Source organism: Ranitomeya imitator, chromosome 2, assembly GCF_032444005.1.
Source record: "Ranitomeya imitator isolate aRanImi1 chromosome 2, aRanImi1.pri, whole genome shotgun sequence".
NCBI lineage: Eukaryota > Metazoa > Chordata > Amphibia > Anura > Dendrobatidae > Ranitomeya > Ranitomeya imitator.
Genome location: NC_091283.1, coordinates 277766550 through 277784029, shown reverse-complemented (window position 1 = coordinate 277784029; position 17480 = coordinate 277766550). Strand labels below are relative to the sequence as shown.

The following is a 17480-nucleotide window of genomic DNA, read 5'->3' as shown; positions in this document are numbered from 1 at the left end:
GCACCAACGAGCTCTAGGGTGATGGAACCTGAGCTGACCGCGACCCTAAACCTGAACACACAAATAACAATAGCCGGGGAACGTGCCTACGTTGATCCTAGACGTCTCGCACCAGCCGAAGATCTAACTTCCCCTATTAGAAGAAACACAGACCTCTCTTGCCTCCAGAGAAATACCCCACAGAAATAGCAGCCCCCCACATATAATGACGGTGAAATGAGAGGAAGGCACATACACAGTATGAAATCAGATTCAGCAAAATGAGGCCCGCTAAAACTAGATAGCAGAGGATACAAAAGTAAACTGCGCGGTCAGCAAAAAACCCTTCAAAAAAACATCCTGTAATTACTTGAACTCATGTTCCAACTCATGGAACATGAGGAGCAATTACAGCCCGCTAGAGCAACCAGCAGCAAAGAAACAAATATATGCAAGCTGGACAAGACAAAAATAAATCAAAACGTGGAACAAGAAAATCAAAAACTTAGCTTGTCCTGAAGATTACTGAAGCCAGAAGCTGAGGTAACAAAACACTCTGATAACCTTGATAGCCGGCGGGGAAATGACAAGAAAGCCCGGTTAAATAGGAAACTCCCAAATCCTAATAGAACAGGTGGACACCAGAGACAGCAGAACACAAATCACCCAGTACCATCAGTAACCACCAGAGGGAGCCCAAAAACAGAACTCACAACATTCATCCAACCAATGTATCACAATAAGCTTCCCTGCAGCATACAACAATCTTGCAATAGTCAACCTTCCACTTTCATCCGTAGCAACGTCATCCATAGATCCCAGAAGGCAAGTCAGCGGGTTGCACACCACATCTACCCCTGTCACCTCCTGAATCAAATTAAGCACCTTCACCCAAAAGGGTTGGAGGCGAGCACATGGCCACATCATATGTAGCAGATCTGCACTTTCCTCACCGCACCTTGGGCATTGAGTCACCTCTCAGTCCTGCCTTCCTCATCCGTACCAGGGTCCTGTACACCCTATACACCAGGTATAACTGCGACACCCTCTTATCCTCACTCAGGGAAACCATGGGGATGTACTGTAGTATGGACTCCCACTGGGACTCCGACAAGGAGCCCACGTCCACCACCCATTTTTCCTTTATCTTTAACGGGTGCTTCAATAAAAAGGTATCCAGCAGGCCCCTGTACATTAAAGTAATAAACCCCCTCGTACTCCTCCAAGGCCCAATAAGATTCAACAAGCTATCGGACTGCAGAATCACGCGCAACCCCTTGTTTTGACAATTTAGGGCTTGTCTCACCTGCAGATACTGAAAGAACGACTTCTGAGTTACTTAGTCCTAAGTGTCTTGAATGTTTTAATAACATCCCCATCAAGCAACTGAGACACGAACCAAATGCCAATGCGCCTCCACTGACCGAACCCCCGCAATCTCATGAGCTCTGCCAACCTAGGATCAAACCAAATTGGCGCATATCTCGTAAATTCCGTTACTCCCCTCCATTGCTTAATTTTCTGCCAGACTTTCCCCATCATAACTATTGTTAGGATTTTTTTATTTTAATTCGGAATCTGCCCGCTTCCAGACTGGCTAAAAATAGGCCTTCCCCACCGCGTGTTCAATGATTGTCCCTCTGAAGAGCTCTGTTCCAGTTCTCCCCAACCGACCATATGTTGGCGTTGAGAGGCTATATAGTAAATCTATGTTCCAATTTAATGCGTGCCCGTCCACCCTTCCAAATTAAGTCCCTAAATAGGGTATTGATCCTATAAAATTTACTCTGAGGCAGCCACACTGGAGCATTATGCAATATGTAGAGGGGCTGAGGCATAAGTATCATTTTGATCAGATTTACTCTTCCTTCAACCGACAGAAATAGCTTCTTCCAGGCCCCAATCTTCTGCTGAAACTTCCCAAGCAAAGGAGTCAGGTTGAGCCGCACATAGTCCTCTATTTTTCCGAAACCACGATGCCCTGGTATTTAAACTCGGGTACCACCCTCAAGGGAACCCCAGGGTCTAGTGTCAGAGGAGCTGCAGCGTCCATGGGCAACAACTTACACTTATCTCAGTTAATAGATAGACCGCAAAGAGCCCCAAATTTAGTAATACTGTTCATAACGGCCCCCAGAGACTCCTGCTCATCTTCCAAGAACAGTAACACGTCTGTTGTGAATTCTGTTGTCGGGCTCCCTCCTGTGGTCATGAATGGTACTTCGGCTGGTTCTGTCCATGGACTTCCTCTGGTGGCTGTGGGTGTTTCTGAGTTTCCTTCCACAGGTGACGAGGCTAAGTCGTTAGTGGGCTGCTCTATTTAACTCCACTTAGATCTTTGCCCCATGCCAGCTGTCAATGTTGTACTATTGGTTTAGTTCGCTCCTGGATCGTTCTGGTTACCTGTTTACTCCAGCAGAAGCTAAGTTCCTCTTACTATTTTCTTGTTTGCTATTTTTTCTGTCCAGCTTGCTATTGTGAATATTGCCTTGCTTGCTGGAAGCTCTGGGACGCAGAGGGGCGCCTCCGCACCGTGAGTCGGTGCGGAAGGTTTTTTCCCTGCACTCTCTGCGTGGCTTTTTGTAGGTTTTTGTGCTGACCGCAAAGTTACCTTTCCTATCCTCTGTCTGTTCAGTAAGTCGGGCCTCTCTTTGCTAAATCTATTTCATCTCTGTGTTTGTGATTTCATCTTACTCACAGTCAATATATGTGGGGGCTGCCTTTTCCTTTGGGGAATTTCTCTGAGGCAAGGTAGGCTTAATTTTCCTATCTTTAGGGCTAGCTAGTTCTGAGGCTGTGACGAGTTGCATAGGGAGCGTTAGGAGCAATCCACGGCTATTTCTAGTGTGTGATAGGATTAGGGATTGCGGTCAGCATAGTTCCCACTTCCCAGAGCTTGTCCTGTATTTTGTAGCTATCAGGTCTTTCCGGGTGCTCTTGACCATCAGGTCCATTCTTGTCCTAACCACCAGGTCATAACACACGTCGTCCATATACAGGGCAATCTTTTCTTCATAATTTCTGTATCGAAATCCCTTTACGTCCCTATTCCTCCGTATCACCACCACCAAGGGCTCAACAGCAATTGCAAACAGCAGAGGAGACAAAGGGCACCCCTGCCGGGTTCCCCTATATAAAAGGAAATCCCCTGACAAGAGCCCATTTACCCGTATCCTGGCTCTTGGAGACGCATATAACAATTGCACCCTTTTTATAAATCTCTCGCCAAAACCCATAGCCTTCATGACCGCCCACAAATATTGCCACTCCACACTATCAAATACCTTAGCGGCATCTATCTAAACAACCCACCACCCTCCGACCCATATTGTCTGACTTTACCTGCATATTAAGAAATAATCGTCTAAGATTACATGCTGTAGAACTATTGGGCATAAATCCGGATTGGTCCCGATGTATGTGTGTCGTTATCACCTTGTTAAGACAATTAGCCAATATCTTGGCCAAGATTTTAATATCTGTCGTTAATAACGAAATTGGGCGAAAAGAAGCCGGATCCTTACCCTGTTTCGGCAACTCTACAATTATTGCTTCACGCATGGACCGCGGCAACTCCCCCTCCACCAGACCAGCACCATACACCTCCAACAAGGCGTAAAGCAATACCTCTTTATATTTTTTATACACCTCCCCCGGAATCCCATCCACCCCTGGGGCTTTATCATTGGGCATGGAGGTCAGTGCAGCGTCAAGCTCCTCAAGAAGACCCCGATCTGCCTCTGAGAGTCTGGGGAGCTGTACCTCTGCCAAAAAACCATCCACCTCCTCCATCGCGATTTATAAAGATCTGAGTAATACTCCGTCGTCATTGCTTTGCAACCAGTATGGTCCTTCCCATACCTTCCCTTCAAAGCAACTATATGTGTGGAGTCTCTCTGAGCCGACACTATTCTAGAAAGGAGATGGCCCGCCTTGTCCCCCTCCTCAAAATATTTAGCAGTTTGAAACATTCTCCTACGTTCCGCCTTTTTCGTTGGCATCTGACATACTCTATTCTGCGCTACCTTCAACCTTCCCTGTGCTTCTGGGGACTGATCGTTGATTAATGCCTCCTCCACCTCTCTATCAACATTTGATCCTTCCTGCCTGTTTTTACCTTGACTCGGATATCTCTTTAATGCAGAGCCCTCTGAAATAAGCCTTTATAGCCTCCTATACCGTCAATACCGAAGCCGACCCAGCATTAATTGTAAAATATTCCTTAATGTCTCCCACTATATGTCCATCCAAGTCAATAAGATGTAGCCAAAACAGATTCAGCCTTCACATGCACCCCCTAGCAGGCAAGGTTCCCACACCCTCAAGTGTCACACTCATGGGGGAATGATCCGATATTGTTCTAGCCATATATGTTACCTCCCCAACAAGGCCCAACATCGGCGTATTGCACAAGGCCAGACCTATTCTTTATAAAGAAGCGAAGGAGGACGAAAAACAGGAATATTTGTACACTCCAGGATGAGAAATCCTCCATAAATCATGCAGAGCGGTCTCCCTCAAGACGGCACCGAATGGTGTACAGTTACCACCCGACTTCAGCGTCTCTCGTCTCCCCCTATCCCAATGTGTGTCCGGAATATTGTTAAAGTCCCCTATTATCAAAAACGGTATCCCCGGTGTCTCCTCCATTATCTCCAGAACTGTCAATCACCTTTCCACAATATGGTGGTGGAACATAGATTGAAACCAACCACATCAGACATCCATACAATTTACAAAGTAAACATATGAATCTACCCGACTGATCTATAACCACTTTGTGGTACACAAAAGGAACCCCAGCACAGATGAGGATGCTGACCCCCCTAGAGTATGCTGAATATGTGGCATGGTATCCAACCTGCACCCATCTTTTAGTCAGAAAATACGTTCTCTCCTTCACCTTATGAGTCTCCTACAGACAGATCACTGACGTCTTAGCATCATTCAGAAATTTAAACACATCTTGCTGCTTCACTCTGGACGCCAAACCCCTAACGTTCCAACTCACAACTCTCATTCTTCCAGACATTTTCCCTCCACAGAACATTTTATGCTGCATTTTTTCATCCAGTTGCAGCTGAAGTCACAACCACAGTAACCAGGGTGTGGTGATGACTATTATTCAAAAATTTTCCCCCCAACCCCACACCCCTCCCCCCAAACAGAAAAACAAACCTAACAGATCCCCATCCCATCCTTCCATCCCCTCCTAACACGGAGGAGAGCGCACTTTATCCGGAACAGTCTGTTAACCCCATCCAACAGTCCCTAAACTTGTCCCAAACTATTGGGACTCTCCCATGACTTGTGGATTGCGGCCTATTTACATTTTCAAAAAGTAGTCGTGTAGTTCTGTCGTATCACGATCATGTGATCACCATTTTACCTCTAGAGTAGAACCTTCTCCTCCGTCTGAAATGTTGAAATGATTTTGTGAATTTGTGAAAGCCCTTTCCTATTGAACTTACAACCTGGAGGATCCACCTACTTCCTGGGATTAGGAGACGTTGACCGTTACCTGCCCAGATCTGTAAACTACACAGCCAAATAACAGTGTACGTAGAACGTGCTGACAAGTTAGAAAATCAGTTGAAGAAAAGTATTATGCTGGTCCTCTAAGACAGAGGTCCCCAACTCCAGTCCTCAAGGCCCACCAACAGGTCATGTTTTCAGGATTTCCTTAGTCTTGCCCAGGTAATAATTGCATCACCTGTGCAATGCAAAGGAAATCCTGAAAACATGACCTGTTGGTGGGCCTTGAGGACTGGAGTTGGGGACCTCTGCTCTAAGAGAAAGCAGAGGGTAATGATGCTGTTGGCTTCCTAGAATCCCAATTAGGGATGAGCGAATGTGCTCTATGATACTCGGATATCACTTAATTATCTGGGTGCTCGGATGTGGTCGTTACTTGACAAACATTAGCCGATGCTTGATTTCAAACTCTATTCCCCACCCCGCGTGTGTGGTGCCTGTTACACAGCCAAAAAGCATGCTGGTATTGTCTGCGGGTCACTGTAATGCTGCAGCCATCTTAGTAGTGGCACTTACTCTCATTTCTGGCTGTGTGACATCATCAGGGGGTTGTTAAAATGGTAGGCGGCGTTAGTTTCGGCACAGTGATGCCATCGCAGAGCTCTGTGACAGTTGTTATTGGAGGGAGAGAGTGCTTGTCCAGGCGTGTGTGTGTGTGCAGTACAACGTCTCAGAGTCCTGTAGTGTTGATACTGGTGCTGAAGCTGAACCATCATACTAACAGCCCTTCTAAGGGTTAATCTTGTGCTTTGAAGTTTGTATCGGATACAGCTCTGGCAAAGATTAAGAGACCACTTCAAAATTTTCAGCTTGTCTGATTTTTCTCTTTATAGGTATAGTTTTGAGTAAATTGTACATTGTTGTTTTATTCTCTAAACTACTGACAACGTGTCTCTGAAATTCAAAGCTAAAAATGTTATATTTATTTTCAGCAAATGAGAAATCGTCAAAATAATTAAAAATAAACAGTGCTTTCAGTCCTCAAATGATGCAAAGAAAACAAGTTCTTATTCATTTAGAAACAACAATACTAATGTTTTAACTCGGGAAGAGTTCAGAAATCATTATTTGGTGGAATAACCATGATTTTTAAATCACAGCTTTCATGCGTCTTGGCATGCTTTCCACCAGTCTTTCACACTGCTTTTGGATGACGTTATGCCACTCCTGGCACAAAAATTAGTTGATGGCTTGTAACTATCCATCTTCCTCTTGATTACATTCCAGAGGTTTTCAATGAGGTTCAGGTCTGGAGAGTGGGCTGGCCATGACAGGGTCTTGATGTAGTGCTCCTTCATCTACACATTAATTGACCTTGCTGTGTGGCAAAGGGCATTGTTTTGCTGGAAAAACCAGTCCTCAGAGTTGGGAAAGATTGCCTGAGCTGAAGGAAGCAAGTGTTTTCCAAGGATAACCTTGTATGCGGCTTGAATCATATGTCCTTCGCAAAGATTAACCTGCCCAATTCCAGCCTTGCAGAAGCATCTCCAGATCATCACCGATCTTCCACCAAATTTCACAGTGGGTGCAAGACTCTGTGGCTTGTATGCCTCTCCAGGTCTCCGTCTAACCATTGGACGACCAGGTGTTGGGCAAAGCTGAAATTTAGACTCATCAGAGAAGATTACCTTACTCCAGTCCTCTATGGTCCAATACTTATGGTCTTTGGCAAACTTCAGCTTGGCTCTCCTTTGCTTCTCATTGATGAAAGGCTTTTTTCTAGATTTACATGACTTGAGGCCTGCCATTAGAAGCCTGTTCCGAAATTACTTTAGGGCTATTCCTAGCACTAACTTGTCCTATTGCAAGAGGATTGTGAATACCACAGCAGTGTTTTTTTTTTATACTTTCTCTCGTTAAATAAGATTTAGTTCAGGTGATCACCTAATCAGATGCACATTAAGTAGAATGAGGTGTACTTTGGTTGGAATTCAACTGACACTGGAATGGAATGGCTGTCAGACATGTAGAGATGGTAATTTTTAGAAAACTGTGCAGTGGTTTCTTAATTTTTGCAGAGCTGTACAAATTGCATTTAGGCTAGGGATGAAGAGAGAGTTGCAGGAGCAGAGAGAGTGGCTGAATGCAGTCTGTAGGTAGTGTTTAGGGCTTTGCAGTCAGTTGCTCAATATATACCGTAGCTGTGGTAGTTGATTTTTTTTTTGTTAGAAAATTTTTTTATATATTGTGATCCATAGTATATTACGTGTTTTGTGGTACATTTTGTCATATAACATTCCAAAAAAGTGTTGAAATTTTTTTTTTTTATTCACTTATTCATGGAGAATTCCGTGCTCTTGGGCACTTTGCTCCAAACACTCCAAAAAAGCGTTCAAAAATTTTTCCAGATTCAATTAGCCATGAGGGAGTGACCGGGGGAATGTTGGAGCCAGAGAAAGCATGCACAACAGTAGTAGTGGCAGGAGCTGAATACTTTCCTGAAACCACCAAGGACTAACCCAGGCTGCACCCTTTACTGGTGAGGTTCTTGTGGACTGCGGTTGGGAGAGTCAGGATCAAGGAAGTGGTGAGCGGTCTGCGGGACCTAGGGTGGTCAAAAGAGACAATAAGGCGAGCCAGGGCTGGAGAAATGCTATCTGGCCCACTAGCCACAAGGTACCGATAGTTGGCATCTCGGGTGAGGTCGCTATGTACAACTGGCAGTGGAGATGGGAGTTCTTAGAAGAGTTTAGGAACCATCATCACATCTAATTCAACCAGTGGGCAGTAGAGGAGGAACACTTGCCTCGAAGGCTGCAACCAGTTGTCTTGTTTCTCAAAATGGAGGGGCATCATCGCTTGCATGCAGTGGGTCTGATCTGAGAAGGAAGGTAGCAGGATCAACCCTTTTTAAAGAAAGAACGAGCCTGGAAAGTCAACATCACTGGTATGCGGTGGGTGTGATCCCAGAAGGAAGGGAGCATGATGAACCTTTCTTGAGGAATGAACGGGCCTGGGAGAAGCTCCTTGAGGGCATGTGCACACGTCCGGATTTTTAGCGTTTTTTTTGTGGAATTTCCCGATAAAAACATTATAAATTCGCTAAAAAAACGCAAACATTATGCATCCTATCATTTAGAATGCATTCCGCATTTTTTGTGCATGTTTGCGGAAAAAAACACATTCTGCAAAACAAACGAGCATGTTCATTATTTTTGCGGATTTCCCATTAAATTGGAGTGTCCGGAAAAAACGCAAAAAATCCGCAAAAATTCCGCACAAAAAACTCATCAAAAACGCGCAAAATCCGCGCAAAAAAAGCATGCGGATTTCTGGCAGAAATCTCAGGATTTTGTCAGGAAAAAATCCTGACGTGTGCACATAGCCTGATGCCGCTCGAGATCACTCCCAAGAGATCGTACTGTCCTTGGGGTTCTCCACCTCTTATGCGGGAGCAGGTGCAGGTGACAGAGTTCTCAAGCTTCCTGAGGAAGGAAAAGAAGCTCACACCTGAAGAGGATTACTGCATTACCCTCCTTACAATTTTTTTGCTGGCTTTGCACATTTTGCCAAGCCTTTTATTGAGTGTAGGAGTACAGCAATACATTTTAAAAATTTTTGAATGATTCTCACCACTTGTTGTCTCTCAGTGGTTTATGGATTACCTTATGTTTTCCTTGCTTTGCACTTTCTGCAAAAGCCTTTATGACTGTAGAAGTACATCAACTACTACTACAAAATACTAAAAAAAAAATAAAAAAATTCTGCATTCAATTATTCAAATACAGTGGAACGCGTCTTTTGTTACATTACGGTGGTATATAACTACAAAAAGCGTTGAAAAATATTTCTGGATTTAATTAGTCATCCATATAGTATTTGGTACATTTTGTGACATTTTATTGTGATGTAAAAACGCTCTTCATAATTTGTCCGGATTCAATTAGTCATCCATAAAGCATTAGGTTTTTTCTGTTAAGTTTCTATGGTATATAAGACTGCAAAGAAAGTTCCAAAACTTTCTATGGATTCAATGATTCATTCATAACCTGTAAAAAGAGGTTCTTGTAACATTATGTTGGGATGTAACGCTCTAAAAAAGAAATTTGCTGATTCAATTAGTCGTCTATACAGTTTAACGTGCTTGTTGTAATAGTATGGTGTTTTAAAATAAAAAATAAACACTTGGACTGGTACAATTGCCCAAATATGTTTGCTCCAAAACAGTTTAAAAATTTGGTTGTTCCAAAACTAACTATTGTCATATTCACTGTAGAACTTGGTTTGTGTGAAATTTCCTTAGTTAGAAATACATTTTTTTTAATAAGGGCATGCTATAGGTGTACACATTTGGTCCTTCGCTGCTCACTCCCCAGCCGCCACTATTTGTACACCTATTTGGAGTCCCCGTGTTATATCAGCACATGTCCACTATCTCACCCGTGACCTAATTAACATGGTTACTGTGATTGTCCACTTAATGACCAACACATGGACAATTGGTTGTGCTCAGGGATGCTACATTTGCCTGACGGCACTCTGAGTGAATATTTTGGAGGCTGAGCCCGAGTCCCACCCTGACATGGTACATGTGCTACTGATACGGAGGATTGTTGGCCCTACTTCTATCAGGGTTTTGTCCACTTCCTACTTCAGTTCTTGCAGCCCCTACTGCTCATCTATCATCTTTGATTTGCTATCTCAGAGTACTTTCTCCAAATCAGCCAGAAGCTGGAAGCTCTACAGCATTACCTTAGCAAAGCAGAAACCGACTCCGCTGAAGCTAATTTGTCTAGGAGACAGAATTATTGAAAAGAAAAACAGACCATACAGATCTGTGGCTCTATCCGCAGACCCTACAACCTGCTATGGTGGTGTGTGATAATGGGTGTAACCTGGTGGAGATTCTGAAGGTTGGTAAGCTCACACATGTACCATGCTTGTGTAAGGTGACTGAGTGAGGTAGTTGTGGGCAAGTTGCTGCCTATGCACACTCTGGCACCTCCCAGTACCGGAGTGCTGCTGTGTGTGGGGTGCATCACACTTACTTGTGGCCCATAGGCCTCCACTGGCTATATGTTCCTATCTTCCAGAAATTCCGCAGCAAACAATCCAGGGGACACTGAATTTGTTAAATGTCATGGTTTACTGGGTTCTCGGGTCAGGTAGTTGCAGGGTTAACTCGGATGGCATCTTTCTGGGTCTGCTACGCTTTTTATAGCCTCACTATGAGGCAATCTTTGTCATTTATACTCTGACCCCTGGCTGACCCTGGGCAGAAAATAATATTCTCAAACATGGGAGGAGAGAGGCTGCACCACCCAGGGGTGGGAGCAGATGTTTGAGGTAGCAGCCTAGGAGATATAAGGCAGCCCCTCATTTTGGACAGGGATTCCTGATGGCCGGAGGTTACCTTTGCTGACACAGCCCGGAAAGCCTGTTACTAAGATTTGGACCTGTGATCCATCAGCACCTCCCTGTAGTCACATGCTAAATAGCACGGTAATAGCAACCTATCTATACCCTATCCTTGTACTACACTCCTGACTGTAAATATTTGCTCTTGTATGTATAGCTGTATTTTCTAGTGCGCTTCTTCGGCGAGTAAATATAAAATTAATCTTGGGCTGCTCTTTTATCTCGATCCCCACATCCGCACGCTCCATTGGTTTTATTATACGCTACCCCAGAGTTGGCTCCTGACCCGATCTAAGCCTGCTGTCGGATGGGGCTTATTTTAAATGAGAAACTGGTCGCAGATTACCGTATTGTGTTAGTGAGGAACTCTGGCAGTGATGGCAGGGAAGTTTAGACATATATCCCCAGCCTGAACTGGTGATTATATATATTCCCCCTCATTGGGAGCGCTTCACTAAGTCGTACCTATAAGGGAAGCCTTTCCGGTGACTATTTGCCCTCGGTGCAGTTCCCTGACTGACCTGAGGCAAGTGGTGGCACCAGAGAGCCGACCCCTGCTGGGCCCTTCTTTCCCCTCCCTCGATATAGATTGGGGGCTCTGTTCATGGTCACCTGGCAGCTCAAAAGATGGCTACTACAAACAGGATTGGTGTCATCTACTCAGTTTTCCATATCCCAGGGATTCCCTTGCTCATCATATCCCAGGAAATTGCCTTGCTCATCATCCTTTAAAGGCTATATATGGATTTGGACTTACACAGAGACCCCTAGGCTTGTGCCACGTTGTTACCTGCTGTTCTGTTGCATGAGATGGGAAGAAGAATATTCAGGTTGCCGGGTCAGAACCAGGAAGGCAGAGAAAATACCTAATCAGAAGATACAAGAGTAGTCCGTAAACGGGTCAGGGTCACAACAGGTAATTAATACAGAAGCCAGGAGCTGAGCACAGAGGACTGAACCAGAGGAGAATAAGCTTGTATCTGGCACCTTCCAGCATAGCTGATATTGCTGGATTGGTTTATTGAAGCCATGTTGCTTTTCAAAAGACTTTGAGCCACTAATAATGTGGAAACCTGTTTTCCACTGACCGATGATGGACCTCAGTGAGGACTTTATTTCAGATGACTAGAGTTTTTATTGGTATTATTTTTGCCTGCAATACAGTTTGGTGGCTTTTTATTCGATATTTGGGAAGCAGACTGAACAAACAGTGGAGCACCACGATCTACTCGTGCATCTTATGAGGTTTTTGTATTAGCCTGTGAGCTGTCATTGTCTTGGTAAATCAATATTTTACATAACTTGCTATTTTACAGACACTATAACTCTAAATGCTGAAAAATATAAGTCAAGGATAATTTATTCAAAATTTGTTTGATTTTATTCTTGGCAGATGACTGTACCAGGAGACCAGAGGGACAGCTGACATCTTCAATTTTTAAATCAGATGATCAAGAGATTCCACAGGATACAATTAAAGTAAATGCCATTACTCCAGATATACCATCATCCCTTCACAGCGATGATCTCTCATCTGATCCTTTCAAACAGGTCCTGTCTTCTGATTCATTACAGACTACTAAGGAAAATCAAAGTCACAAAATAAGCATTCAAAAACCAACTGGTCATAAAGCAAAAAAATCATTTTCAAGTTTTGAATATGGAGAGAGTTTTCCTTTCAAAAAATCTTTTGTTAAACAACAACAATTTCACACAGTAGAGAATAACTATTCTTGTTCCAAGTGTGGGAAATGTTTTAATAAGAAATCACATCTGGTTTGTCGCCAGAGAACGCACACAGGGGAGAAGCCATTTTCATGTTCAGAATGTGGGAAATGTTTTAAAACTACAACACATCTTATCACACATCAGCTAACTCACACAGGGGAGAAGCCTTTTACATGTTCAGAATGTGGGAAATGTTTTAACTCTAAATCGATTCTTGATAGACACCAAAGAATTCAAACAGGGGAGAAGCCTTTTTCATGCTCAGAATGTGGGAAATGTTTTACAGAGAAATCAAGTCTTCTCAAACATCAGCGAGCTCATACAGGGGAGAAGCCTTTTACATGTTCAGAATGTGGGAAATGTTTTAACCGTAAATCACATCTTGATAGACACCAAAGAATTCACACAGGGGAGAAGCCTTTTTCATGCTCAGAATGTGGGAAATGTTTTAACCTTAAAACGATTCTTGATGGACACCAAAGAACTCACACGGGGGAAAAGCCATTTTCATGTTCAGAATGTGGGAAATGTTTTACAGAGAAATCAAGTCTTCTCAAACATCAGCGAGCTCATACAGGGGAGAAGCCTTTTACATGTTCAGAATGTGGGAAATGTTTTAACCGTAAATCACATCTTGATAGACACCAAAGAATTCACACAGGGGAGAAGCCTTTTTCATGCTCAGAATGTGGGAAATGTTTTAACCTTAAAACGATTCTTGATGGACACCAAAGAACTCACACGGGGGAAAAGCCATTTTCATGTTCAGAATGTGGGAAATGTTTTACAGAGAAATCAAGTCTTCTCAAACATCAGCGAACTCATACAGGGGAGAAGCCTTTTTCATGTTCAGAATGTGGGAAATGTTTTAACTCTAAATCGATTCTTGATAGACACCAAAGAATTCACACAGGCGAGAAGCCTTTTTCATGTTCAGAATGTGGGAATTGTTTTAAAACTACAACACATCTTATCACACATCAGCTAACTCACACAGGGGAGAAGCCTTTTACATGTTCAGAATATGGGAAATGTTTTAACCGTAAATCACATCTTGATAGACACCAAAGAATTCACACAGGGGAGAAGCCTTTTTCATGTTCAGAATGTGGGAAATGTTTTAACTGTAAATCGATTCTTGATGGACACCAAAGAACTCACACAGGGGAGAAGCCTTTTTCATGTTCAGAATGTGGGAAATGTTTTAACCGTAAATCGCATCTTGATGGACACCAAAAAACTCACACAGGGGAGAAGCCTTTTTCATGTTCAGAATGTGGGAAATGTTTTCCAGATAAATCACGTCTTCTCAAACATCAGAAATCTCACACAGGGAAGAAGTCTTTTTCAGGTTCAGAATGTGGGAAATGTTTTGTGAAGAAATCATTTCTTCTTGGTCACCAAAGCACCCACACAGAGGAGAAGACTTTTTGTGTTCAGAATGTGGTTAATGTTTTGTGAAGAAAATATCTCTTCTTAGTCAAAAATAAAAGCCTCATAGGGAAGAATCCTTTTTAATATCTCCTTCTCGTGAATGGCTCCGTATTTGCTCAGTATTTGAAGCAGGTAAAATCTGCACCTGGGTCACTGGCTGGTCACCTGCATTTTTTACCTGCGTTTTTACATGTGTTTTTCATGCATTTTTTTCATTGCATGCGTTTTTTTTGAGTCACTTGGAATAAAGCTAATTGAAAGTTGGCTTCTAGGATGGAAAAATAAGTGATTTCCTGTTTGCAGATATATTGGGATACGCTGCGGGTTGGAACCTACATCATCCGCAGTGTCCAACCTGCAGCATCCAGCTGTAACAGCATAGTGGATGGGATTTCAAGAAATCCCATGTATACTATGTGTGCACCGACGCCCACGGCTCACCCGCAGAGACGGACATGCAGCACGTCTTTCCAGACCGCAGCATGTCAATTTATGTACTGGAGACGCTCCTTCTCCGCTAGGTAAACTACACATTTACTGTCATCAGATGTGGTAAATCCACAACATCTTCCTAGTCACATATGTATTACGGTAAGTGCGTGAACGCAGCTGAGGCAACTTTCACACTTCCTTTTATTTATATCAGTCACAATGCATCGTTTTGGGAAAATAACGCATCCTGCAAATTTGCCCGCAGGATGCGTTTTTTTCCCATAAACTTGTATTGCCGACGGATCGTGACGCATGGCCACACGTTGCGTCCGTCGTGCATTGGATGCATCGGTTTTGGCGGCCTGTCGTCTCGGAAAAACATTCAAGGGAACGTTTTTCTGTACGTCACATCCAGTTTTCCCGTCTGCGCATGCCCGGCAGGAAATGTCGCTCTCTGACTCTTTCCTGCCCGGCAACGCAGACTGAAATGTGAAAGCAAACACTTCCGTCAGTACGTTGCGCCGACGCTTCGTGACCGCCCTGTAACGATGGAATTGTGAAAGAAGCCTTACTACGCATGTGTACTAATTTACATAATGGTGAATCTTATGACACAGCCAGAAGTACATGACACAGGAAGTGAAGCAAAGTACAGAGAGGTCCTTTCCTTTTTAATAAATAAATAATTTAAAAATGGCCTGGGGTCCCCCATATTTGTTAACAGCCAGAGTAAAGCAGACTACTGGGACTGATATTTCAGACTGGTAAGGATCCAATATCCATGAACCTTACCAGCTTAATATTATCAGGCTGTAGCAGTCTGCTTGTCACGGGGCTACTGCGACAGAGAGGTTCCAGAGAATCGCAGCGCTCTGGGCCTCGTTTACACACAGTGAACAGAAGCTCTTCACCTGTTTTCTGACGTGGCTGCTTTGTGCCAGCAGTGCAGGAGTTAACCCTTATTTCTAGTTGCTGAGAGCTGGGTCTCTCAGCTGTATTGGATCTTGTAATCTGATCCTCTATATAGACCCAGTCCTGACTTCAGTTAGTGTCAGTGATCAGTTCTTCTGCCTGGCTGGAGGTTGTTGGAGAGAGGAGTTGGTGTTGGAGGTTTACATACAGAGATTGGTGTCTGCTGTTTTTGGTTGCGTGTTTAACCTGTTTTCCTTCCTAAGTTTATTCCTTCTCTTCCCTTCTCTGTTACCTCTGTGGTTGTGTGAGTATTTGGTGAGTTTGTATCTTTTAGTTACCTTGTCTGTATACCCTGTTATTTGTTGTATTATTATACGGGTGCACTCCACCTCCTTTGGGGGTTAGGGGGTCACTCTTAGGGCCTGCACAGGAGACAGGGATACGCTGGCGGCTCGGGCCTCCTAACCTTCATAGGTACCCCCGAGATAAGGGAAAGCCAGGGCCCCTTTTAAGTGGTAGGGTCAGGTGCGGGTTCCAGTACGCCATCCTGCCCCTTTGACGCCGTGACACTGCTTACCTTGGATGGTTAGCACAAATAATGGGATCCCCTCCAAAAGTTAAAAACGGCGTGGGGTCCCCCTATTTTTGTTAACAAGGCAAGGAAAAAGCAGCTGCGACCTGGTATTCTCAGACTTGTGAGGCCCATGGATTTTGGCCTTCACCAGCCTAAAAATAGCAGCCCGCAGCTGCCCCACAACTGGCACATCCAAAGATGCGCTAATTGTGGCACTTTACCCGGCTCTTCCCACTTGCCCTGTAGCGGTGGCAAGTGGGGTAATATTTGTGGGGTTTATGTCACTTTTGTATTGTCAGGTGACATCAAAGCCCATGGATTAGTAATGGAGAAGTGTCTATAAGACACCTATCCATTGCTAATCCTATAGTTACATGGTAAATAAAGACACAGCCAGAATAAAATCCTTTATTAATCTTAATTACCCATACTTACTGCATCACCTAATCCCCGAATCCCTCAATCTGCAACAAAAATAAAATAATAAACCAACCAACCTCTTGCCACATTTATGCAGTCCTTGAGCAGCCGATCGAGGGTGCATACTGCTGTGCGAGATGTGAGCACATTGTGCATTTGGAAACCCAGATTCTGACTAAATGTGCAGCTGGCAACACTGAGATCCATAGACAATATGGAGAGGAGTCTTCTGCTCACGGAGCAGACGCTCAATGGGACAGATGAGGGGGGGGATGGTGGGATGGAGCTGCAGAATGGTGAAGTAGCAAGCTGGGTGACAGTTAGGAAGCGGGGTAGAGGGAAGAGTGCTAGGGAGGCTAGTCCTGATCTGGAACACCCCAATAAGTTTGCTAAGTTGGCAGATGAGGGGGGTGACAGTACAGGGGCAGCACTGCTGCAGCCAGGCATGTCCTCTGAAAGCCGGAGGAGTGACTGCTCCAGTAAGGAGGGAAATAGGAGAGCAGGGCAGGTCACAGACAGGTGCTGGTAGTGGGTGACTCAATTATTAGGGGAACAGATAGGGCAATCTGTCACAAAGACAGGGATCGTCGAACGGTGTGACGCCTACCTGGCGCTCGAGTCCGACACATCGCTGATCGGGTGGACAGATTACTGGGAGGGGCTGGTGAGGACCCAGCGGTCATGGTGCACATTGGCACAAATGACAAAGTTAGAGGTAGGTGGAAGGTCCTTAAAGATGATTTCAGGGATTTAGGCCGCAAGCTTAAAGCAAGGACCTCCAACGTGGTATTTTCCGAAATACTGCCTGTACCACGTACCACGCCAGAGAGGCAACGGGGAGATTAGGGAGGTTAATAAGTGGCTCAAGAATTGGTGTAGGAAGGAGGGGTTTGGGTTCCTGCAGAAGTGGGCCGACTTCTCAGTTGGCTACAGGCTCTACGCTAGGGACGGGCTGCACCTCAATGGGGAGGGTGCAGCTGTGCTGGGGGAGAAAATGGCTAGAAGGTTGGAGGAGTGTTTAAACTAGGAATTGGGGGGGAGGGTATTCAATTTATAGGAGGGGAAGATAGTGCAGACAGAGACCTGGGCACAAATAAGGAAGTTGGGG

General features: G+C 44.3%; 1 protein-coding gene across 1 annotated transcript in view; it reads left to right on the top strand.

Moving 5' to 3' along the window:
- Window positions 1-14123, top strand: part of LOC138666918 (zinc finger protein 665-like) — a 157597-nt gene extending 143474 nt beyond the window's left edge. The window contains exon 6 of the mRNA XM_069755105.1: window positions 12266-14123. Coding sequence (XP_069611206.1) covers window positions 12266-14061 — 1796 coding nt within the window. The 3' untranslated portion in view covers window positions 14062-14123. The remainder of the gene's footprint in view (window positions 1-12265) is intronic.
- Window positions 14124-17480: the final 3357 nt, after the last annotated feature.